Source organism: Penicillium hordei (genome assembly GCF_028827395.1).
Source record: "Penicillium hordei strain IBT 12815 chromosome Unknown utg000003l_segment0_segment0, whole genome shotgun sequence".
NCBI classification, from domain to species: Eukaryota; Fungi; Ascomycota; class Eurotiomycetes; order Eurotiales; family Aspergillaceae; genus Penicillium; species Penicillium hordei.
Window position 1 is genome coordinate 5,418,680 of NW_026623144.1, and position 23,029 is coordinate 5,441,708.

A 23,029-nucleotide genomic window follows, 5' to 3' on the forward strand; every position below is an offset into this window, starting at 1 on the left:
TTCTTTTTTTTTGGGAGGAGTCTTGGCATCTTCGGGGACTTGGGACTTGGGACTTGGGACTGGGAGCCTTTTTACATTTTATATACCAACTCTGACAATATAATTCATTAATTCATCTATGTCCGAACTTCTTTTCAAGTTTGAAACACCCAACGAGGATCCTTGTCCCCTTGGAATTCTCCCTCCGCATCACCCACGTCTCCCATTAACGGACTCAGTCCCTGGACTTCCCTAAGACGCTCCTTTTCAACGTTCTCCCGTCGGAGCACTTGCCATAGGATCCCAACTACCACCATGTTGGCAACCAGATATCCCAAGGCAAATCCATGACCCAGGAAGTACCGCGGGGCAGTCTCGGTGCGGTATAGCTGTGTTCCAAGGACCGCACCTAGATTACCAATTGAGATCTGCATGGCGTTGGCAATGCAACGTTTGGTCTGTCCAGACACATTATTGGCGGGCCAGGACAGCACAATAGCCACAGCTGGGTAGATCCCTGCCGCAGCAAAGATGGTTCCAACATAGGATACGCCCGCACGATGCTGTGATAGTAGGAGAATGTATCCGATACATCCAATGGCGGATGATCCCATGATAAACGGAGCACGGCTGCGTGTCTTTTCAGAAGCAATGGCAACCCCAATTGTCAGGAAGAATGCCACTGCGTACGGGGGCACAGAAAGCAGCTGGGCCTTTGCGGCTGAGTATCCGAGTTCTTTGATGATTGTCGGAAGGAAGAGCGATAAGGTATACAGTGGCAAGGACATCGTGTGGAAACCAAGTCCATACAGCCAGACTTTGGGGTCTTTGAATGCATCCAGTACTGCCGACCAGGTGAATTCCTCATCCCGAGTGGCATCACTGTCATTCTTCAGACGGAATTGGACAAACTCCCGTTCTTCCTTTGATAGAAATTCGGCTGTTGATGGGTAGTTATACACCCATAAATAGGCGATGATCGAGACGACAATGGTCAACAGCCCTTCCTGGATTGATTGTAAGCTTGTGTCGCTATATATCAAGATGACATGGTTGATCCAGGACGCACTAGAATGAAGATCCACCTCCAACCATTCAAGTTCCCCACACCTTTCATATGAGAAATTGCCTAGAAGCTTGTGAGTGGTGGACATCTACCGAGACAAGAAAAACCAACCCAAGCTAGGACACCACCAAAGGCACCCGCCAGCGAGGCAGCACTGAAAAACAGAGCCACGCGATAATGTTGCTCGTTCCGCTTATACCACATGGACAGGTAAAATACGACACCGGGAAATAATCCACTCTCTGCAACGCCCAGGAAGAACCGTGAAGAAAGATATCCAGGGTAATTCTGTACTACTCCCAAGAGTGTAGCGACTACTCCCCAAAAAAGAGTGAGAGTTGGAAGCCATATTCTCGGAGTTGTTTTCTTTAAGATGATCTGGATGTAACCGTTAGTATATAATCATTTATATTAGCAGGCCATGCTCACATTGCAAGGAATCTCAAAAAGAACATAGCCGATAAAGTACAGTGTCAGACCTGTCAGGTACTGGTTTCCTGCTATAAACCTCCCGATGTCCCAATTAGCCCTTGATCGATATGTAAACACAAAAACGTACACATATTGATGTCTTCCGTCATTCCTTCTAGACGAGCATTTCCCACATTGCTACGATCCAAAAAGGAGAGTAAATAGAGTAATGTTAGGGGTGGCAAAAGACGATAGTCCAATTTCCGTAACAAAGCCTTCTCATTGATGCCCTTAAAACTTGAAGAACCACTGGCGTCACTCTCGTTGCCAGTGGGCACATCGTGCTTTTCTGAAGTAGTCATGGTGACCCACAGAAGAATCTGTCTTGAATTAAGACGTCAATTCAGGTCATGATATACGAAAAGAGGGGGGAATAGGAGATATATATAACATGTAGCACACCATCCATTCTTCCCCACGAAAAAAAAGCATGTTCCCCAGAGACAGCGAATAAAATCACTAATATAGGGTACATAAGAAGGAAATGAGCAATATTGGGGTTGAAATGACGAGATCGGATTCCACTTGAAGATCGGCAAGCTGCATACATGTAAATATTGCGTATTTTACGAGTTTTATATCGTTGGAGTACAGAAACCGGATTACTATTACTGTTATAACTTACTACCATCTAGAGAAGCTTTTCATTTTATAAGGTTGATATGATTATCAGTATTCTATACTGTTAGAAAGTATGTACTATATTGTACAGTTGGTATATTTGTTTATTTCCCGTATACTGTCAGAGTATATGTGCACTAATTGACACACCTAGACATCTCTTACCCTTCCTCTATCAGTTTATACCTTATCCGGCCAGTACCTTTGTACAATGACCTTCTTATTAACCTTCCCCATAGCATTGCGCTCGATTCCATCCACGACTTTTAGAACAGTTGGGATCTTGTAAGGAGCCATCTCGTTCTTGAGCTCAGCGCGTAGCGTAGGAAGTTCCAGCGGTGTAGTCTATATCACTGTTAGTTATGAAAAGAAGACAGTTTCCCCGGCATGGGCACAACATAAACATACCCCTTCTCGGAACTTGACAACCGCAGCAACTCGCTGGCCCCATTCTTGATCAGCCAATCCAACTACTGCAACTTCTTGAATCGCATGAATGGCCAACATCTTGCGTTCAACTTCCAATGCCGAAATTTTATATCCACCGGATTTGATTAGATCGACAGAGGCACGACCTTGGATGAAGTATGCACCGCTTGAATCGCGTTTGGCAACATCGCCGGTCTTGAACCATCCATCCGCTGTAAATTCTGACGCCGTCGCCTCCGGTTTTCGCCAGTACTCGCAGAAGACATTGCCGCCCTTGATCTCGATCATACCATCCTCATCTACTTCATCCACGACCCGACCGGTTTCCTTTTCGGTCAGTCGCACTTCGACGCCGGGCAACGGCCACCCAACACTGCCATCGATTCGCTTTTCAATCTCTAGCCCGCAACTGATCGCCATACCGATCTCGGTCATTCCATACCGCTCCAATAGAACCTGACCGGTGATTTCGGCGAATTTTTCTTTGATGGGGGTGGGGAGGGCCGCAGATCCACTGACGACCAGTCGTAGAGCACGAGCTCCAGCCCGTGCGGCATCTTCTTGTTCTGTGCCGCGGATATGAGCATCGAAGTAGTCATTCAGACGCGAGTAAATGGTCGGTACAGCCATGAACAAGGTCGAGGAACCGTGGTCCTGCCACCGCTCCCAGATCACCTTCGGATCAAACTTCGGATGCATCTCCACGGTGGTACCACTCAGGAAACTGGCAGCCAGGCCATTGATGATCCCGTGGACGTGGTGGAGTGGCAGCACATGAATCAGACGGTCTAAGGAAGTGTACTTCCAGGCCTTGACCAGACAGCTCGCTTGGAAAGTGATGTTCTCGTGTGTTGTCACGCAGCCCTTGGGGTTTGATGTGGTTCCGGAGGTGTATATCATCAGGGCGCGGCGAGTGAGCGTAAACGGCGGGGAGAAAGAAGGTAAGGTCGGGGCCTCATTTCGAGAGAACGGTTCCAGACCAATGAATGGTATATCGGTGGCGCATCCTTTGCGCAGCGACGGTGCGATCTTCTCGAATTCCGGATGCACAATAATCAATGAGGGGTCCGAATCACCGACGGTGTATAGTAGTTCCTTCACTGGATGACTTGTGCCTAGTCAATGTCAGCGTTGAATACAAGAAGATTCGCATTCCTGCGCATCATTTTCACCTACAAAGTGGAACGCATACACCTCCTGCCGCCCACACGGCCCATTGCGTAGCAACGTAGTCATATCCATTCGGGACTAAGAAGGCAATGCGCCGTTCCTCCAAATCCGCCGTCAATCCCAATTGCTCAAGTATGCGCTTTCTTAATGCTGCTGCATCGGCCAGCAATTGAACGAATGTGAAGGATTGTTGTTTGGTGGTGTCAATGACTGCGATCTTCTCGGGATTCTGGCGTGCATGTTGCTCCGCTGCAACGAAGAGGGGTAAGGAAGGGATCGGCATAACTAATTTGATTCTTTGAATCTTTGGCAACCTTGACCCTAAAAATAAATCATGAAGCCAATGTAGATATAAGAAAGAGAGGGTAAAGGTGAAGAATTTGAGGAACATACGGGATCCCCCATGTATTTAGCCGATTGCGGAGAAAAGCGCCACTGTCCACTGTGGAGTATTCGAAAAGAGCAAAAGAGGAAAGAGAGATGGTAGAATATATTATACCATGATTGGAGACAGTCAATATAGGCAATTGAGACTAAAATAGTAGTAAAAATAAGTTACTCCAACTATATTCACTTATATTGTTTCTATGGAAGTCTTAAATCTTCACCTAACATGGTTGAGATCGGCATTCTCCCATATATTCTGCTTTCCACCCTTTAGAGCCAGGTCAAGCATGGCTCCAGCTAAATTATCCACCTTCACCGATGGCCCAAGGCTAAATGCAAGACTGTGTAGGCTCATACCTTGCGCTAACACCATAGCCGGCCGCATGATATGAGCCTCGAAACCAGGGTGATCATTGTCAAATCCCAAAAGTCCATTCTCGACTTGGCCCTACTACTGGTCAGTGAAATTTCGATGATTCGAACCGATGTTCTCGTACCCGAATGCGCCGATACCCCTGCATAAACCAGAGCGGTCTAGTCTGATCCCTCTCGGCGGCAGCACCGCTACAGTATATGAACCGGAACGGTTTCTGGCACGTCTCCTGAAAGACTTGCGCTGCGGCAAAAGTAAAGTCCAAGCTCACTCGTCGAGCGATGTCATTATCAGGTATGTGGGCCTTGCCTAATGTCCTACATAGAAGAGAAGTCAATATCGCATCATGTAGACTCTTGGCGGTGGATTTCATACCAGATACATGCCTCGGCATCTCGAATGTCATCCCGGATGGAGTCAGGATAGGTCATGAAATCCTCAATCAATGCGACTTTAAGCTTTTTGTGTGCTGGTAGGTCTCGCCGGCTGAGTGCTACGATCGAGGTGATCGCAGGATGTGCAAGACATTGGGATAAGACTTCGCGGCCGACGAAGCCCGTTGAACCTGTGAGGATGACCTTCATCATTCATACAATGCTTGCTGGGAGTTGACGGTGAGGGACACGCGAAACAAGGGTTATGGGGGCAGCCGGGGATAGCATTTTATCTCCGTCTGCTTCGGTGTTAAGGTGGGATTGCAGGACATAATTATTTGTTCTACCTAAATATAATCACAGCATAAATTCCAAATCAAGGCCGCTAATTCGACATTCGACATTTAACAATAAATCAACTACAGCATGGCTACCGCGGATGGTGCCTGTGCCAGCTCGCCCGGTTGGACGGTGCGTGGCCCCTCGAATGATCCTTGGCCGTTCTCTTCCAGTCCGCGAGCTACCAAGTCTGTGAAATCCACACCCACTTCCACCAAGAGAGCGGCATGATCATGCACAATGTCGAGGCATTTCTGCCAAACCGATGTGCCACGCTGCACGCTGCTAAGCTGTCGACTGAGTAGAGCATTGAACCCGTCGAGATGATGCTTAGCCCAGCGAATGCAAGAGCTACTCATTACGCTAGAGAAACATTGTTGATAGATACCGATGGTGTTCTTGATCAGGGTAAAGTAGACGTAGGAGATCTGGAAGATGTAAAGAGGCAGATCACCCTCAAAGATACAAGCCCTAGGAAAAGAAGTCAGCATGCAACCATGGGCTTGTCTGATAAGATGAAGAACATACCGGATACGTTGGCCGATCACGTCCGAACGTGCCTTCAGGTAGGCCTCACGTGCCTGATCCTCAAACCCTAGCCGACTCAACCAGGTAACGTGTGTCTTGGTAGCCACCGGGAATGAGTGTTTGTCGACCAGTGCCCGCGAGAGAATGCCGGCAAGTCGAGTCGCTCGCCCGTCGACCTTGAAATTGATGACGTCCTGTGCAATGGTGTTACCCTTGAGGCCCTTGGCCAATTTCCGTAGTCGCTCGATGCTGAACACCGACGCCTCGAATCGCTGAAGCGCAATATCAATATCAAGCTCGTCCACCTGCCCTTCAACCCAACGGAGGTTCTGCTGTTTCCCATCCACATCAATACGCAGATCAGATTTGTCTCTTGGGGTATCGGAGAGGTCGAAAGACTCTGGCTTTTTCGAATGGGAAAGGTGCCGACCAGCCATATATCCATACGATTCCAAGGGCTTGCTGGCCGCTTCGGTCTCCGAGCGCATGGTTCGACGTAGATCCTCAACTGTCTTGCGGAAAGTTGCTAGAAGTTCCTGTTTCGCCGAGACGTCATCATGGCGGTATGTAAAGGGCTTGGATCCCACGCGGATGCTGATCGATCTCCCAATGCCCCGATCCAAAGCTTCTTCACGCGCTTGCCCCGTTCCCAGATTGGCTCCCAGATCAATCATATCAATATCGTTAAGAAGCCAGCAATCTTCTGCCACTAGCCTCGTTGGAACAGGTCCTCGGTGGTTGGGGTGACTTTGGTCGACCCGCTTCCGTTTCTTCGCAGCTACGAGCAGGTAATCGTTTAACAACACAATGTGAACGGGCCGTCTTGGTTTCCAGGTTGCTGAGTCCAGCTCAACCCAATTACCAGTTTCCAGGACAATGTGCCGTCCCGGTGCAGCTGGAAGCCACTTTTGCGACCCTTCCACTGTTTTCCACAATGTTTGTAGCTGTACGCTCCACATGCTCTCAAGGTTGGCGACCGAGCTGCGATTGGCATTGCGTTTGGGGAAAGAGTCCTCCATTGGTGACATGGGGTTAGGTGAATTCCCTACGCTGGTTTGTCCAAGCGCCGTTGTCAGCTCCGCCATGAGGGTACGGAGGGTCCGCATTTCATCCTTGAGCTTCTCCGCCTCTTTACTGATCTTGATGAATTGGGTACGATTCTGGTAGACATTTTGCTGGAGGTCGGTGGATGTTCGGTTTTTGACTTTGCGTAGGCTTTCTTGGTACTTTTGGATATCTTCCTCGGACGCGTTGGCAAGAAGACCGGCCACATCTAGCATCGGAAACTCCTTGTTAGCTTTCTCAAATACACAGCGACGGGCCAGGGAGCTCTAACATCGATCAACTGGAAGACTGGGATCTCGTAGAGCATTGAGGTCGACTTTTGGTGCTGGTGAGTTCGGGTCCGCGGGTGATGGTAGTCTCGGAATAGCTGCCGGCGCTAATCCACCACGACCTCCGGGCACCTGAGTTGGAAGTGCCGGAACAGGAGGAGCATTGCCATCAAATTCAGGTGCGCTGTTGAACCGAGTCGAGTATCGCCGTTTCACCAAATCCGAGGTCGCATCGTTCTGGGGTGCCCGCTCACGTGTGGGGATTGTGGCTGGGCCTGATTCGGGAGACCTGGTATTGGGAGGTAGAGGACCAGAGATAGGTTTGGGAGCGCTAATCTGAGGGCGCTGCCGACGAGACTTGCTCCTCAAAGTCAATCCTCGGCCTTCCATGGTGATTTTACTTTGCAATATAGCAATAGCCAAAGGAATGGAAACGTCTCGGGAGGTCAAGGGGATGACGCTCGGGCTGCGGGTATGATTATATAATCCCTTGTAGGCTCCGGACATCTCGACATCCTTGGAAACATTTTTATCACTCAACCACCACTCAACCACTATCGCCTTTCCAAGTCCCCATACACTTCTAACCTGGGACAAATCCCATACCTCTAATTCGATCTCATCCCACATCTTCACTATGGCTTTCCGAAACACTGCCATCGTCGCCGGCACGATCCTGACGGGAGTTCTCGGTATGTAGTATTCGTCTTGCCGCGTTTTTCAATTATTAACCGTGTTTATCAGCCTACGCCGTTTATTTCGATCACAAGCGTCAAAGCGACCCTAACTTCCGCAAGTCGTTGAAGAAGAACAACAAGAAGGTCGAACAAAGCGTGAAACAGGAGGCAGAGGCCGGCGCCGCAGCCAGGGTCGCAGAGCTCAAGAATGCGCTCGAACAAGTGAAGAGAAACGGTGAACTTCCAACAGACCTCGAAGAGAAGGAAAGCTTCTTTATGAGCCAAGTCGCGTTGGGCGAATCTCTTTGTGCTTCGGAAGGTAAATTGAATCCATTGTCTCATCCTATCTCGATTCTGAGGGACGGGATCGAGATATCGGTTACACGTCGTAACCGGGATAAACAGATGGCTAACTGAACCTTTAGGCTCTCAAGTCGAAGCGGCAATTGCCTTTTGGAAAGCATTGAAGGTCTACCCCCAGCCTCAGGTAAGTACAACCCATGCCTGACGTTACCTATTGCCTTTTTCATCATTTTGTTCATCATTCTAACTGCTACAATTACTCAGGATTTGATCGGAATTTACGATAAGACCGTTCCCAAGGAAACCCTTGAAATTCTCGCCGAACTTATCGCACTTGATGGTGGTCAATCTGTCGGCGCCAAGACTGGCACCGACGATAACATCGAATAGAAGACTGGACCTGACCTCTCGACAACTTGTATTTTAGATAGAATTCTCAAATTTGTATCACATAATTTATATCGCGGAGAACTAGTATGTCCGTTGCCCATGAGCCGTGGGGGATACGGAAAACAAAAGGGCGTGGATGAAGGCTACCTGTAAGTTGGACTGATTGATGGCGTTTCATTGCTAAATAGTCCAATCATATGGAACACAAGAGATACCACCAATCTAAAGCTACCTCTTCTCTCTTTTGACTTTCTTTCCTACGAGGTATATACACCCCTTCCATCTTGTGTCCAGGAAGACGTTTATAGACTGGTCCATTCTTGGGGGGAGAACCCATCTATCAAACACTCCTTCATTCGGGACCCTAGTCTCAAGACGTTCGAACATCAATTATATAATGATCCCGTGGTAGTAATTAATATGGCTAGTGAGGAGTCCATATGTTCAATGAGAAGAAGTTATTTCGTGCACTCTGCAGCGGTCATGTAAGACGAGGAATGTTCGCTGGTATTAGAATCGAGTGCGCTTACTAGCGCCCTGTTGCTATTTGTTTGTGGGTTGGGACGATGGGACAAGGAAGAGGAAGAAGCCAAGTGAACGAATGAAGGTGGGGAGAGAGGCAAGAGAGACAGGCAGTGGTTGGGTAGGATTTCCAGTATCATCCTATACAACTAGAGCCAGGCCAGTTATTCTTGACGATGATTGGTCCCTTACTCCGTGGAGCTCTCCGCTGTGCTACAATCTATTGCCAAGGTATTGATTCCGGGGCTTTCTTTAGTTAGGATGGATTTGAGGTTTATAAGTCAAATTTATTCGAGTTCATTCAAAATGTTCATCATGGGAGGGATAGATAGATGGATGGATAGAATGAGAGTAGAAGAAAGAAGAAGAGTAAATAAGAGGTCAAGTATGAAGTGAGACAGGATATTCCGAATCAGGCAGGTCGGTGTTCGACACCTGAAATACAAGGCCACGATCTCCCAGCCCTAACCACACTGGGGCATAATACTTATCGCCAACTTTCTAATTTTTTCTAATAACGGCATGGAGGGACTTGGAGGTTTCTGTTGCCGATACCCCTGAAAGTAGCCTTTCAACACAGCCCAAATAGCCCAGATCGCCCAGACATAGCGTCCGAGCAATCACTATTGAATGGCACCTTGGCCCTGAGTGGGAATTCTTGGCCGTACTTGGCCGAGTTCGTCCTAGGGGAAAGAAAGGAAATTGGGGGAAAGAAAAGAAATGGAGCTCAAACCTTTTGACATTATAAATGTAATTTAGTATAATATTCATAGGTAGAATTATTGTATATACTACGGAGTCCTGCATAGCCGATATACCTAAATGAAACGAAGATGTGAAACATCCAAGAACGCAAGACCCTCCAAGACCCTCCAAGACCCCCTATTATTTGTTCAGAGATTGTGGCTCTCCACTAAATTGAGACCGCTGATCAATTGGGTCTCTGTAGAAAGTATTTCCAAGTTATTTAGCTCATTTAACTCATTTGACCCATTTAGCCCATTTAATATCATTTAAGACGTTTAATTCCTTCGATTTCCTTTTCTTCTTCTTTTGGTTCCAGTCGTTCCTTCCATTTTCGCGCCATTGCGCTGTCACTCGTTATCTTATCTCATCTTATATCGCCTTATTATATCCTTCTTCTCTCTATATAGTGTTGATTTTCTATACTTTGATTCCACAATGATTGTATGTGTTGTCGCATCTCTATCATTGTAGCCCACGAACTGACCTTCTAGTCTTACACCGGTCTCTTCGCATCCGTGTGTGCGCTCGCCAGCACCGCGGCCGCTCTGACCCCACTCGAAGTTAGCGGCAAGGACTTTGTTGACTCCAAGACCAAGGATCGTTTCCAAATCATCGGTGTTGAGTAAGACTTCCTTGCCTCCAGGGCTGTTTCTTTCCCACATTCTACGGTGGCTGATCCCTCAATAGTTACCAGCCCGGTGGTGAAGCTGGCTTCACCACGAAGCTAGACCCTTTGAGCGATGCAGATGTCTGCTTGCGCGATGCTGCCCTGATGCAGCGCCTAGGTGTAGGTCTAGATCCCATCTTCCTTGCCGTACAGCAACTTAATTTCTATAGGTCAACACCATCCGTGTGTACAACCTGGAACCCTCTCTCAACCACGACGAGTGCGCGTCGATCTTCAACGCCGCCGGTATCTACATGATTCTGGACGTCAGCAACCCTCTGGCCGGTGGCTACCTGGACCGCAGCGCCCCCTGGACCACCTACAGCGCCATCTACTACAAGCAGGTGTTCGGTGTCATCGAGGGCTTCAAGAACTACGACAACGTCCTGGGCTTCTTCGCTGGAAATGAGGTGATCAACGAGGATGCCCATTACCTGGCTCCCAAGTACATCCGTGCCGTCGTCCGTGATATGAAGGATTACATCGCCAAGAATGCGAAGCGCGCCATTCCCGTTGGATACTCCGCTGCCGACATCCGTAACATCTTGATGGACACTACTCACTATTTCGAGTGTGAACTCAAGAACTCGACCTCTTCCCGCGCTGACTTCTTCGGTCTCAACTCTTACTCTTGGTGTGGTGACTCCTCTTACAAGGCCAGCGGCTTCGATGTCTTAACCGAGGACTTCACCAACGCCACTATCCCCGTTTTCTTCTCCGAGTACGGCTGTAACGATGTCAAGCCCCGTATCTTTACCGAAGTGCAGGCCCTCTACGGCGTGGAGATGACCCAGGCTTTCTCTGGTGGTCTCGTTTACGAATGGACACAGGAGAAGAACGACTACGGCCTGGTCAAGGTTAACGACTCTAAGACCGTGACCACTCTTATCGACTATGATAACTTCCAGAAACAGCTCAACAAGCTGGACATGGACCGCATCATGTCAAGCAATGCCACACAGGCCAATGTCAAGGCCGAGGCATGCAGTGCCTCACTCATCAAGAGCAAGTCTTTCTACGATGCCTGGGATCTGCCCGAGGTTCCTTCCAAGGTCTCGGACTACATCAAGAATGGTCTGCCCGATGCCGCCACTGGCAAGTTAGTCTCTGTCTCGTCCACCACCATCCCCCAGAAGGTGTATGACTACACCGGCAAGGAGATTACGGATGTCAAGTTTGAGGTGAAGAGCGGTGCTAACACCCCGTCTTCCTCCGGGTCGACTTCCTCCGGATCAAGTACCTCCGGTTCCTCCTCCGGTTCATCTAGCTCCTCCTCCAGCTCCGGTACTTCCACCCCCAATGCCGCCTCTCCTAATGGCGCTCCCTCGATTGCCCTTGGTGGTGCAGGAGGTTTCTTCATGCTGCTTGCATCCCTGATGTAATTGCCCTGGCTGCTTTTGATTAGTTCATTTATAAGATTCAGAGTTCGGACTGAGATGGCCAAGAGGCTAAAATCGGGTCTCGAGTATCTATTTTCTGTATGGGTTACCCCTATCCTTTTTGCCCGGCTTTCCTGTGATTCAGTTGCCAATTTGTACATGATTCCTTTGGGATAATTCACGGCTTTGATTTTTCTTCTCGTGCTTTCAAGCTTCCAGCATCAAACCATCGCATGAACACTGCGAAGGAGTTTGTAGACGCAATATATGGTGGCAAGAAATCCTTTTACTTCCTACTAATGTTTATGTCACGAATATTCGTATTTCGTCCTTTCTTGTAAATATCATAGCTTGAAAGATCGATCCTCATAGATTGTAGCGCCAATAGCTTTCCCTTGATCGACTCCTTCGGCCCTAGTCTTCAAGATCCGCTTCAAAATCTTGCCAGAGGCACTCTTAGGAATCTCATCGATCAGAATAATCCCACCCCGAAGCTTTTTACGAGGAGCTAGTTTCCCATCAACGTAGGCTACCAACTCCTCTGCAACATGCTTCGTTGGTTTATCCGTCTTCTCAAGAACCACATAAGCAACTGGTATCTCGGACGCAATCCTCTGGACAACAAGTCCAATCACAGCGACATCTCGGACAAACGGATGTTCATGCAAGACGCTCTCTATCTCCGTTGGGGGGATTTGGAAGCCCTTGAATTTAATGAGGTCCTTTAAGCGATCTGTGATAAAGAGATTCCTCTCCTCATCTTGGAATCCGATATCACCGGTTTTGAACCATCCATCGGGTGTGATAGAATGCGCAGTGGCCTCGGCATTGTTATGATAACCTGGAAAAATGGTCGGTCCTCGAAGACACAGTTCACCTTCGCCTTTGCTTACTGGGTTGCCTTGCTCATCAATGAACTTTGTCTCGACTTGGGGATATGGAGGACCACTTGAGCCTAATGCTTGACCCCATCGGTCCCATCTCTGTTGGAATAAGTTATTTAAGGGCCCGAAGAATTATATGGATCTGATGGAGGATACCTGCATGTGGGAGACAGCTGTCGACTCGGTCAATCCAAATCCCTGGCGCACCGGAATCTTCAGACGAGTGTGCACAGCACGGACTAGATCCGGTGCTAGTGGTGCACCGCCCGAGGTTACCATTCTCAATGATGATAGTTGTTCGCGCGTCATTGCGGGATCTTTGGCCAGGTACAGAACCACAGGCGGAGCAACATAGATATGGGTGATTGATTCGGTTTGAACGTTGTGCAAGAAGGATTTGACAGAGAACTCCTCCATTATTGTTGTCTCTATTCCCCTCAAAAGAGGGAAATGTACTAGACATACAAGTCCTGCACATAGACTGGTTAGCCTGTAAATGAGGTTATCTCCACTTAAAGTTGACATACCGAAGATATGATATGTTGGTAAGAATGCGAGGAACCGATCATGTCTCCAGCTTATGTGTTCACCGTCAACTTGTCCCTGTATGATGATCTCCGCCACAAGATTGGTATGGGTGATCCTTGCCCCCTTGGACCGTCCCGTAGTCCCGGAAGAATACACTAAAAAGGCTGTATCGACGGCTGCGTCTATCTTCGGGCGTGTTGTTCCAGGCGCTCCACCTCCTATCATAGATTCGACATGTTGCAGCTCTACTTCTAGAGAACCGGGACCGACTGCCAACATGTGAGCAACAGGAAAGTCAACGCGTTTTGCAGCTGCAATTGCAGTGTCTAAGAGCGAGGTGTGTACAACAAGTGCTTTTGCCCCAGTATCACTGAGTTGGTATCTCAACTCATCGGCAGTGTATGTCGGGTTGGCCGGTGAGACTACCCCTCCGGCCCAATGGCATCCCCAAAATAACGCGGGGACATCAATGTCATTTGGTGCAAAAACTAAGAGAATATCACCCTTTTGCCATTCCCACTGGCTTTGGAGATTGGCACCAAAACTTAGGGCTTGGGATCGAATGTCGCTGTAGGTCCGGACTTCGCCTGATGGCGATTTGAAGATGACTATACCTGTTAGTATCTGGTTTTGATATGGGCAAAATGTACGTACTATGGTCATCTGGGAAAGGTTTCACTCTTCTTTCGAAGAGACAATCCCAAACATCAAGTGGAGGGATCTCTATATGTTGCATGGTTGTGGATGGAGTATGGAGGAGTTCAAGTTACGTATATATGTATATATATGTAAGTGATCCCAGGCCATGACGCAAGAACTTCCTCACATCCGATCTTGCCTATAAACAATTTGTATTTGATATTTTGATATTTTGACGTCTCTTTTAAATATTATACATGCTCAATTCGGTTATAAAATCTTATACCCTTTTCACTATGTTCTATAGTTGGGGATTAACAACAATAGAGGGGGGCAATATCTATAAAACTGCATAACAACTCTACTTCCTCTTTTTCTAGATACAGTTTCCATTCTCTCCTGATCACTCTATCCACCATGGCCGATAACAAAAGCTGGTTTCCAGTGTCCCTTCAAGAAGGGCAAGATCATCAAACTGACAGAACCTGTCTCACGTTGGAAAATTGTTGAGAAAGTTAACGAGCACGAGCAGTTTGAAGACACCGAGCCACACCCCTCCCTTGCCTCCGCCAAGTTCCTCTGTCGAGACGCCAGTGACTCTTCCAACAACAAATATGCCTACCTTTGTATTGTACAACAGATTCCCTCGGTTAAGGGCAAAGTCTCAGACCATGTATCTCGGGAAGCCACCCAACTCACTCCGGAGCTCAAAGCCACCCAACTCTGAAAGAAAGAAAATCCCCCAATACACCTAAGCTCTTAGCATGGCAACAGAAAATCCAGGATACATCTGGGCCAGTCCCAGTATGGATCACATGGATAGATTTCGAAAGGGTAGAGGGCTTCCCTCTTGGGGATGAGGACGCGGCCGGTACCTTCTGGGAGCTGTCGCCAGATACTCAAATGACCATTCGCAGGGTGCTCATTGAAGAATTTAGGTAAATTCCTTCGATAAGATTCATAAAAGAAGGATGCTGATATATGGCAGTCTCGCTGGGGAAATCGGAGTATTGCTCGCCGATGAAGGCCCCTACAGCGCAACAAGACGCAGACGCAGACTATGTAGGCCAACAATATCTTCAGATAATTCGGAATTGGGGCTAATGTTTGATAGTCATTTCGTAGGCTTCCGAGACCCCGAGTTCTTAGAAGCCGAAATTCCGGTTGCTCCAGATGTTGTCTGCCAACTATTCCAGATTGATAAGCCTCCCCTGACACGAAAGACCGATAACCTTTTTGTGATGTCACGGACTGGAGTAATTCCAGGTTCAGATCTTTAAAGGAATGGTATCAGAGGAATGACTTGACAGTGTCCTGTCTTCTCTTTTGCCCATTTATTTTGCTCCTCGCTACTCTCATCAATCTAATTGACAGTCGTCCCAATCTTCATGCACTCGGGTTTCTTCATATAGATATGATACAAATGTACACAACCTTGAATAGTCGTTCACTTATGCGGCCCGTCAGGTCTCTTTGGCTATTCTTTCCTGGTAGTCATTTTAGATGGTCTTTTTGGATCTCTTAGACGTGTATTTGGTTTTCTTTTTTTTCTTTTTTTTTCTGGTAGATGACTCCCAATTATTGGTGCTCGCCGCCTAAATATAGAACATACATGTGAAAAAGTTGTAATCGACCCTTCTATGTGTAATATATGAAGAGACAGGATCCATACCTAAGCCTATTTCCCTCGGAGATTCGGCTGGCGTTATCAGGTAAATGTTGATAGACGGATTTCTAAATTTTCCATACTGGTTGTTGTAAGGAGGTTGGTCCCAGTGCGTGCTAGCCGGTCAATATCACATCAAAAGGAATATTTCGATTGATACAAATGCAAACACTCGAAAACATTGAACAATAACACGACAGGAAATCGAAATGCAAAATGCAACATAACTCAAAATCGAGACTAAACAGCCCTCGCTTTCCCCTTGCCTTTGCCTGACGGTGAAGCAGGCATTGGCCCCGACGCGAGAGATGGAAATTCCTCCCACTCCTCTACGCCATCATCGCGACTCTTGCCCTCAGCCAAGCTGAGCTGAATTGCAAATTCCAGATCATCCATCTCCTGCTGTCTACTGCCCTCAGCCACCTCATCTCTAGGCGATGGCTGTCGAGGCGGGTGTACTCCCTTGGCATACTTGATAGGGATAGACAACGTCTGGCCAATACCTTGCTCGTCAAGCAAGCTAAGACGAATTGCCTCGGCCAGTTCGTCATCATCATTATCGTCCGCGGCATCTTGATAGGGAGATGAAGAGGACGAGATTTCGTCAGGGTCAACCGAACTAGGACCAATGGTGTCGAATGAAGTGCTTGTGGCCGAGCTGGAGATTGCGGTGCTGTCCGTGGGTTTCGTCGCATCGCCAGAGCAGGCCTCCTCGCTCAGGAGTTGGGCATACAGCAAAAGCTGTTCCTCGTCAATGTCTGGCCCAAGAAGATCAATTCCGAAACGCGCGCTCAAATGTGCTCGTTCTTTCTCGTCGGCAATCCTTTGACGCTCCATATCAACGCGTTCATCTTCAATAAAGTCCTCAATTGCACCCCGACCACTATTGTTGAAGCGTTGGCCTTCGCCGGCCCCGTTGCCGCCACGCATTAAGTGGCGGATGCGGCGCTTGCTCCTCTTGTACTGATCAGCCTCGGAAGAACTGTAAGACCAGTATCGCAAGTGGGTCCCAAGTGAGACCATTCCACGCAGAACGGTTGGGTCTGTATCAAGGCATATTGCGCCTGTAGCATAGTAATTGTTTCCAACACCTAGAATAGATGCCTCAGCTTGCACAAGCCTACGACGAGCCCGGGTCGAAAAACGGGAGTTGATCGTCCGGATTGGCTTGGTAGACGATGCTAGCGGATCCCAGGCTTGCACAAGGCCATCGTTACCGCCATGAACAAGATATAACGATGTGATAGCCAAGGAAGACACCTGGGGCGAGTCTGTTTGAATAGTGCGCAATGAGGAAATGCAATTGATCATCTCCGCAGACTTCGCCGCCGGGGCTCGGATATCCCAGACAAACACCATTCCAGTGCGTGTTCCAACAGCTAGGTATCGAGCGCGTTGCCCAGGAACTTCTAGGCTCGACCGCGGCCGATCCATATGTGGTAAAATTGGGGAGGATATTGTAGACGAAGTAGAGCTCCCGGACATAGCTAAAAGAGGATCCTCTTCGGCAGTGAGAGTCGCAAAAGTGGATGTATCCAATGCAGTAGTGCTCACTTCCGTAGATTTGCGATCACCGAAAACAAAATCCGACAGACGCCACCCGAAATTGGTCGAATGTGAGCCCATCCGCCCGGAGGATCGAGAAGGGGGAAGACTGCTGGCGATGTTCGGACTTGGTATGTTCACTGGGCCGCCGAAGAGTGATGGCGTAGCTTCTGGTGTACCCGGTAAGGGCTCTGGCGTGGCCGGCGAGCTGAAGTCAGACGTAGAAGCAGTGCGCATGAACCGTCGAAGCGATGCCTTTGCATCTTCGCCCGAGCCACGAGCAATGATAATGACTGACTCGCCTGCCCCGCACCCATCATCGCCAGCAAAGTCCACCTTAAGATCGCGCTGCATGTCCCAGTTTTCACAGACCTTGCGGAAGTGTTTGGGCTTGAAAGAAATATAATTTTCAATCTCTTTCGTTTCAGCAGCAATCTGGTGTTCATTGAGCCCCATGGAATCCGATGACGAGCGCGGACTATAGCTGCCATCGATCAATTCACGATTAAAGGGATCTGGGCGTGCCACACGTCTGCTCGCTTCGACCATCTCCCAATGAACACTTCTGCCAGTCTTCCAAGCCACCTCATCAAGCTGCTCGGTGTTGAGTTTGGCTGTGAGTGGAATCTCAGGTGCCCGAGGAAGTTCTGTGAGGTAGAATATTTCCCCTAGAGCATTGAGAGCAACAGCCCAAATTCGTTTTCCTAAATGGCGCTTGGGTGAATATTGATCATCCACGGCAATGCCAATAATAGGGACACCAGGGGACAGGACCCATCTAGCGGTCACTTGACCGGGTTCGTATCGCCTTTCGTAAGTCGGGTGAGGGCCTATAGAATACGCCGTTAACACGCCCGAAGATGATCCAGACAGCATTCCCACTAGCCCCTGGGTCATCTTGAGGATGTGAGAGGATTTAGCAATCCACACCGAACAGACAGCATGTGTGATCATGTTCACAGCGGGGATGCCGAGTGGTGGGTGAGAACCCAAATCTGAAGCTCCCAAGAAACGACCACGCTGCTCCGTCGCTGAAATAAAGTAGCTGCGGCCCTGGGGACAGCCTTCGCCATAGATCATGCCATATGGTTGACTGACGTCCATCAAGTTGGGCACACCGATCATATCACCCGATCCGAGGCCGTATTGCGCTTCACCAGGGAACATATCTGCAAAGTGGCGGAACATCTGGTGGTCGGAGACACCCCAAGTGCCGACTTTTACAGTCGATGGGTCACTGGCAGACGCAATCCCTTGCTCTGCGGCTCCATGGATGAAGAGAGGGTTTTTGTCAGGCCGGAAAGAGGCATGTATGTGACTGACCGGAAAGAGGAGCTGTGATGTATACGTAGCTATGGCACTACCATGGCGAGCACTCGCCGCGCGTACAGTTCCATGCTTCTTGGACGGGTTGAACAGGGCCGGTTTGCCCCGGGACAACGAGTGCATCAAGCGAGTGCGCAAGATGTATTCGCTGCGCCAAGAAGCTAGGGCAGTCAGCCTCGCAAAGAATCGCCTGTCCGACTGTAGGTCTGCCGCATCGGAATTGGTACGCCGACCATCCTCAACGGCATGGGGCCCTGGGAAAAATCGCGAGAAGGCGATTCTCCAAGCATGAGGAGTGGTCACTAGCGCATGAAATCGACGGGATACCAACGTGATGGCGGACAAGGATTGAGGTGGTAGATGCGATAGGATATGGGTGAGAACCTCTGGAAATCACAGTTAGGAATAATTGCGCCGTAGAATTGCAGGACACCTACCATTTGGAAATGCATCAAGAGATGTCTGCGACTGTCCGATAGAAGCTACCAAGCAAGATCCAGCAATCGCTGCTTCTCCGGGGGGAGTCCGAGCTTTCTCATGCTGGCTCGCTCGATCGGCCGAGGGCGGGGCATGGCGACCGTCGACCTCGTTCAACGACGCATGAGATTCGTGTTGTGTCGACATGCTCGGGACGTCTGCAGAGTCTCTAATCTCCTCTCGCGCGAGGAAATCAGAGACTTGAGCGTCGTCGAGGTCATGTCCATACTGGGTGGGACTGATAATGACTGGGTATGAGTCAACGGGGGTCGTATGTTGAGACACGGCAGTAGGCTCTGGTTGCATAAAAAGGTTTTAACGGAAATATGAGGTGGTAGCGACTGAGCCAGCGAAAAAGCTTGGGTCAGTCGAGTCAAGAAATGCGACGAAAAGGGGTTATAGGAAAGTGAGACGGCGTTGAAGAGAGAGAAATGGGAGAGAGCAAAGATGCCGAAGGCGAGGCAAAGTGGCCATCCCGCACATTAAGCAGATGCGGCTATCGCGGACAGCGGTCACGAGGGTACTTTAGTCCTATTGGCTGTTAGGGTTCACCGCTTGACTTTCCGCCTTTAACACACATCAATTCTGATGAGAATTGTCGCTGGATTTTATATATAGTTATTTTATATAGGAGCAGAACATTTAGCCACTTATATGGCTTCTATACTCAACAATATAAGATTTGGGTAATCTGTATGAAGTCTTTTCTAGTCTCTTCTTAGGCTTCTGTTTATGACAACCTTGGAACCGGTCGTAAATTGGAGAATAGGTGTAGAACACATTTCCTATAACCGACATTTTTCATACATAATACATTCATAAAACTAGAAGCTCTTAACTCAATTGACTTGTAATTTTCTGCTGGCAATAAAAGCGAATAGGGCCGCTAGGTACTCGTACGCGTTGCGATATGCGGCTCTGTTCTACTTTAGATACATACTACTAGGGTTATATACGATATGGCAAAAGGTTATTATTTGATAATCATTGGAAAATTTATCTCTTATCAACCATTATCATATCTTGTTTTCTTTTTTTTTTTTTTTTTGGAAAATTTCCCACCTCATTTCTTCATTTATCCTTAATGACTGCTACCTAGAACGCGTTCTGCACGTGATAGCGCGATAGAAGCCAAACCAGCGAGCCCTGGAGTATCACCCACTCTCTCAGTACGGATCAGTTGCGAATTTGATGTGATTCTCCTGGAATCGCTCATTGATACATGACATTTTTCCAGTCGTTCCCCCTTCATTACCTCATCAACCCCAATCCCCGCGCATAAAGGCTACTACTGGATAAGACACGTGAATTCGGTCAACCAAAATGCCTGGAACAAATGGTAAGATGCTCTCGACACCGAATCGCTTTCAGCCTACTGATATATATATATATATATATATAGAGGCGGAAACCATTCGCATTCTCATCTCCACCGATAATCATGTCGGCTACAACGAACGAGACCCCATCCGTGGGGACGACAGCTGGAAGAGCTTCCACGAAATAATGTGCCTGGCCAAGGAACGGGATGTCGATATGGTACTCCTGGCCGGAGACTTGTTTCATGAGAATAAGCCATCCCGGAAATCTATGTACCAGGTCATGCGGTCAATTCGAATGAACTGTTTCGGGGACAAGCCCTGTGAGCTGGAGATGCTCAGCGATGCAAGTGAGAACTTCCAGGGAGCATTCAACCATGTCAACTATGAGGACCTGGATATGAATGTCGCGATCCCTATATTCTCTATCCACGGAAATCACGACGATCCCTCGGGAGAGGGTCATCTAGCCGCACTAGATCTATTACAAGTGTCCGGCCTTCTTAACTACTATGGCCGGACTCCGGAGTCAGACAACATTCAAATTAAACCTGTCTTGCTACAGAAAGGCCGGACAAAGCTTGCGTTGTACGGAATGAGCAACGTTCGGGACGAGCGACTGTTCCGCACCTTTCGTGACGGCAAGGTTAAATTCTTCCAACCGTCTGTCCAGAAAAATGACTGGTTCAATTTGATGTCTGTGCATCAGAATCATCATGCCCATACAGAAACCAGTTACCTGCCGGAGAATTTTCTTCCCGAATTTCTCGATTTGGTCGTCTGGGGCCATGAACATGAATGCCTGATTGATCCTAAGCTCAATCCAGAGACCAAATTCCATGTTATGCAACCAGGATCGTCTGTCGCAACGTCCTTGGTACCTGGAGAGGCTGTCGCAAAACAGGTCTCGATTTTGAGTGTAACTGGCCGAGAATTTAAAAACGAACCTATCCGATTAAAGACAGTGCGACCGTTTGTGATGCGGGAAATTGTCTTATCCGAAGAAAAGGGAGCCCAAAAGCTTGCACGCAAGGAGAACAATCGCACAGAAGTAACTCGGTTCCTCATGTCCATTGTCGAAGATCTGATCGAAGAAGCCAACGCAGAATGGCTAGAGATGCAAGGCGACCGCATTAATGAGGACGAGGATGACACACCGGAGGTTCCGCTTCCTCTCGTTCGCCTCCGTGTGGAGACTTCCACGCCTGAAGGAGGTAGTTACGATTGTGAAAACCCACAGCGATTCTCCAACCGCTTCATTGGTAAAGTAGCTAACGTAAATGACGTGGTGCAATTCTACCGGAAGAAAAAAACCGCTTCTACGTCGCGCAAAGATGATAAATCCGTTGATGAATCGGCTGTCTCTCATCTATCGGCCCTTGACACTGTGAAAGTCGAACAGCTAGTGCGCGAGTTCCTCTCATCACAGTCATTAAGCATTCTGCCACAGAATTCTTTTGGGGATGCTGTTGCCCAGTTCATTGACAAGGACGACAAGCATGCAATGGAGATGTTCGTCAATGAATCCCTCGAGAGCCAGGTTAAACACTTGTTGGCCTTGGATCGTGAGGAGGATGAAATGGATGACGAGGAGAGAGAACAAAGCTCGCTAGTCAGTGCTATGGAGAAATATCGCGGTCAGATGGAAACCATGTTTTCAAGGGGCGTGAAGAAGCGAACTCGCGGAAAGAAGCGCTTTAAGCCTAGGCCAGATGGTTGGGATTCCGAGTTTGATGGCGTGTGGGAAGACCAGCCTGGTGCACTTATTCATTCCGACAATGAAGGTGGAGATCCAGCAGAGGACGAAGCTGGAGAAGATGGGACAGTGCCCGCTCGCGGTCGTGCCGCAGCCTCTACACGCGGTCGTGGTAGGGGTCGTGGTCGAGGTGGGACGTCCGGTCTACGGACCAACAAGTCCAAACCTACCCCGGAAACAAAGACTACGAAGGGTCGCAAAAAGCAAGCAGTTTCAGACGAAGAATCAGACGTGATAATGCTGGATGACGATGATGATGACGGCGACGGTGTTATTGCCAATGTCATCTCCGATGACGAGGACGATGATTCCCAGGCACTGTTTGTCAAGCAGCCTCGCTCTACTACTACCGCGAAGCCACGAAAAGCTGTCCCTACGACAACGACGACTCAGCGCCGCGGTGGACGTGCTGCTGCCTCGTCAGCTCCGTCATCGGTTACCATTGGTGGGACTGCTTCTCGGCGGGCCCCTGCACGCGGTAAGCCAGCTCAGTCTACGCTCAACTTCTCTGCTTCACAGGCCACGGCGCCTCAGTCATCACGACCTAGTCGCTCCACCCGTAACATAAGTGTTATCAGCGATGGTATTGATGACGATGACGATGACGATGACGCCTTTGAAGAAATGCCAACCAACTCTAGGCGTCATAGGTAATTTGCGATTGACATCCATGGATGTTTATGCCTTTATGCATGTATGGAGTTATCGAAAACCACTTGGGTGTTAACATCAGCGTTTCTTCAATTTCTTAATGATATCCTCAGAATATGATTCCCAACTACCAGGTATATAATAATAATAAATAAATCAACAGGGACACCCTTTCGGATAAAGTATACAAAACACGCTAGTCTCAACACGGTAATTTAGCTGATATATGATATCGCATGGCAGCTTCCCCTTGCCACTCAAACCCAAAGGCTTCAATGACCCGATGCCCGAACGAGATCCCTTTCGGATAAACAAAATGTGAAACTTAAACATCTCCCCGTACTTCATCACATAGACCAGAGACTAGATCTCTCCTCGTTCCATGAACCCCGCATTCTCAGCCGAGGGACACACTCACCTCGGCCGTGCAACGCAAGCGACGTGAAGGGAAACAAGTGGGAAAACCTAGGCTCAACCATTTA

General features: G+C 48.5%; 8 protein-coding genes across 8 annotated transcripts; 4 read left to right on the plus strand and 4 right to left on the minus strand.

Moving 5' to 3' along the window:
- Positions 1–134: 134 nt before the first annotated feature.
- N7537_007256 (uncharacterized protein) lies at positions 135–5,083 on the minus strand (the record flags this gene model as incomplete). Its single annotated transcript, XM_056898313.1, has 9 exons — positions 135–986; positions 1,157–1,338; positions 1,605–1,836; positions 2,324–2,482; positions 2,546–3,681; positions 3,743–4,057; positions 4,481–4,571; positions 4,621–4,813; positions 4,872–5,083. The coding sequence occupies 9 exons, from the start codon at positions 5,081–5,083 to the stop codon at positions 135–137; spliced, it is 3,372 nt and encodes a 1,123-aa protein (XP_056754098.1).
- A 206-nt stretch (positions 5,084–5,289) lies between these two features.
- N7537_007257 (exocyst subunit EXO84) lies at positions 5,290–7,461 on the minus strand (the record flags this gene model as incomplete). The annotated part of the gene is made up of 3 exons (XM_056898314.1): positions 5,290–5,680; positions 5,738–7,010; positions 7,074–7,461. The coding sequence occupies 3 exons, from the start codon at positions 7,459–7,461 to the stop codon at positions 5,290–5,292; spliced, it is 2,052 nt and encodes a 683-aa protein (XP_056754099.1).
- Positions 7,462–7,649: 188 nt separating this feature from the next.
- N7537_007258 (TOM complex receptor protein TOM20) lies at positions 7,650–8,589 on the plus strand. The gene is made up of 4 exons (XM_056898315.1): positions 7,650–7,763; positions 7,816–8,067; positions 8,174–8,235; positions 8,316–8,589. The coding sequence occupies exons 1-4, from the start codon at positions 7,709–7,711 to the stop codon at positions 8,439–8,441; spliced, it is 495 nt and encodes a 164-aa protein (XP_056754100.1). The 5' UTR covers positions 7,650–7,708; the 3' UTR covers positions 8,442–8,589.
- A 1,556-nt stretch (positions 8,590–10,145) lies between these two features.
- Positions 10,146–11,759, plus strand: gel2 (1,3-beta-glucanosyltransferase gel2; the record flags this gene model as incomplete). Its single annotated transcript, XM_056898316.1, has 4 exons — positions 10,146–10,151; positions 10,202–10,332; positions 10,398–10,497; positions 10,548–11,759. The coding sequence occupies 4 exons, from the start codon at positions 10,146–10,148 to the stop codon at positions 11,757–11,759; spliced, it is 1,449 nt and encodes a 482-aa protein (XP_056754101.1).
- A 341-nt stretch (positions 11,760–12,100) lies between these two features.
- Positions 12,101–13,904, minus strand: N7537_007260 (acyl--CoA ligase; the record flags this gene model as incomplete). The annotated part of the gene is made up of 4 exons (XM_056898317.1): positions 12,101–12,739; positions 12,797–13,110; positions 13,168–13,776; positions 13,823–13,904. 4 exons carry the CDS (start codon positions 13,902–13,904, stop codon positions 12,101–12,103), a joined length of 1,644 nt encoding a protein of 547 aa, XP_056754102.1.
- Positions 13,905–13,944: 40 nt separating this feature from the next.
- On the plus strand, positions 13,945–14,534 carry N7537_007261 (uncharacterized protein; the record flags this gene model as incomplete). The annotated part of the gene is made up of 2 exons (XM_056898318.1): positions 13,945–13,956; positions 14,253–14,534. The coding sequence occupies 2 exons, from the start codon at positions 13,945–13,947 to the stop codon at positions 14,532–14,534; spliced, it is 294 nt and encodes a 97-aa protein (XP_056754103.1).
- A 1,179-nt stretch (positions 14,535–15,713) lies between these two features.
- N7537_007262 (F-box and WD domain protein) lies at positions 15,714–19,127 on the minus strand (the record flags this gene model as incomplete). Its single annotated transcript, XM_056898319.1, has 2 exons — positions 15,714–18,730; positions 18,782–19,127. The coding sequence occupies 2 exons, from the start codon at positions 19,125–19,127 to the stop codon at positions 15,714–15,716; spliced, it is 3,363 nt and encodes a 1,120-aa protein (XP_056754104.1).
- Positions 19,128–20,144: 1,017 nt separating this feature from the next.
- Positions 20,145–22,550, plus strand: N7537_007263 (MRX complex nuclease subunit; the record flags this gene model as incomplete). Its single annotated transcript, XM_056898320.1, has 2 exons — positions 20,145–20,160; positions 20,224–22,550. 2 exons carry the CDS (start codon positions 20,145–20,147, stop codon positions 22,548–22,550), a joined length of 2,343 nt encoding a protein of 780 aa, XP_056754105.1.
- Between the last annotated feature and the right edge of the window lie 479 nt (positions 22,551–23,029).

Coding starts and splice junctions, on each gene's coding strand:
- N7537_007258 (XM_056898315.1), top strand. CDS start 7,709: ATGGCTTTCCGAAACACTGCCATCGTCGCCGGCACGATCCTGACGGGA. Junction 7,764..7,815: donor GATCCTGACGGGAGTTCTCG/GTATGTAGTATT, acceptor CGTGTTTATCAG/CCTACGCCGTTTATTTCGAT. Junction 8,068..8,173: donor ATCTCTTTGTGCTTCGGAAG/GTAAATTGAATC, acceptor CTGAACCTTTAG/GCTCTCAAGTCGAAGCGGCA.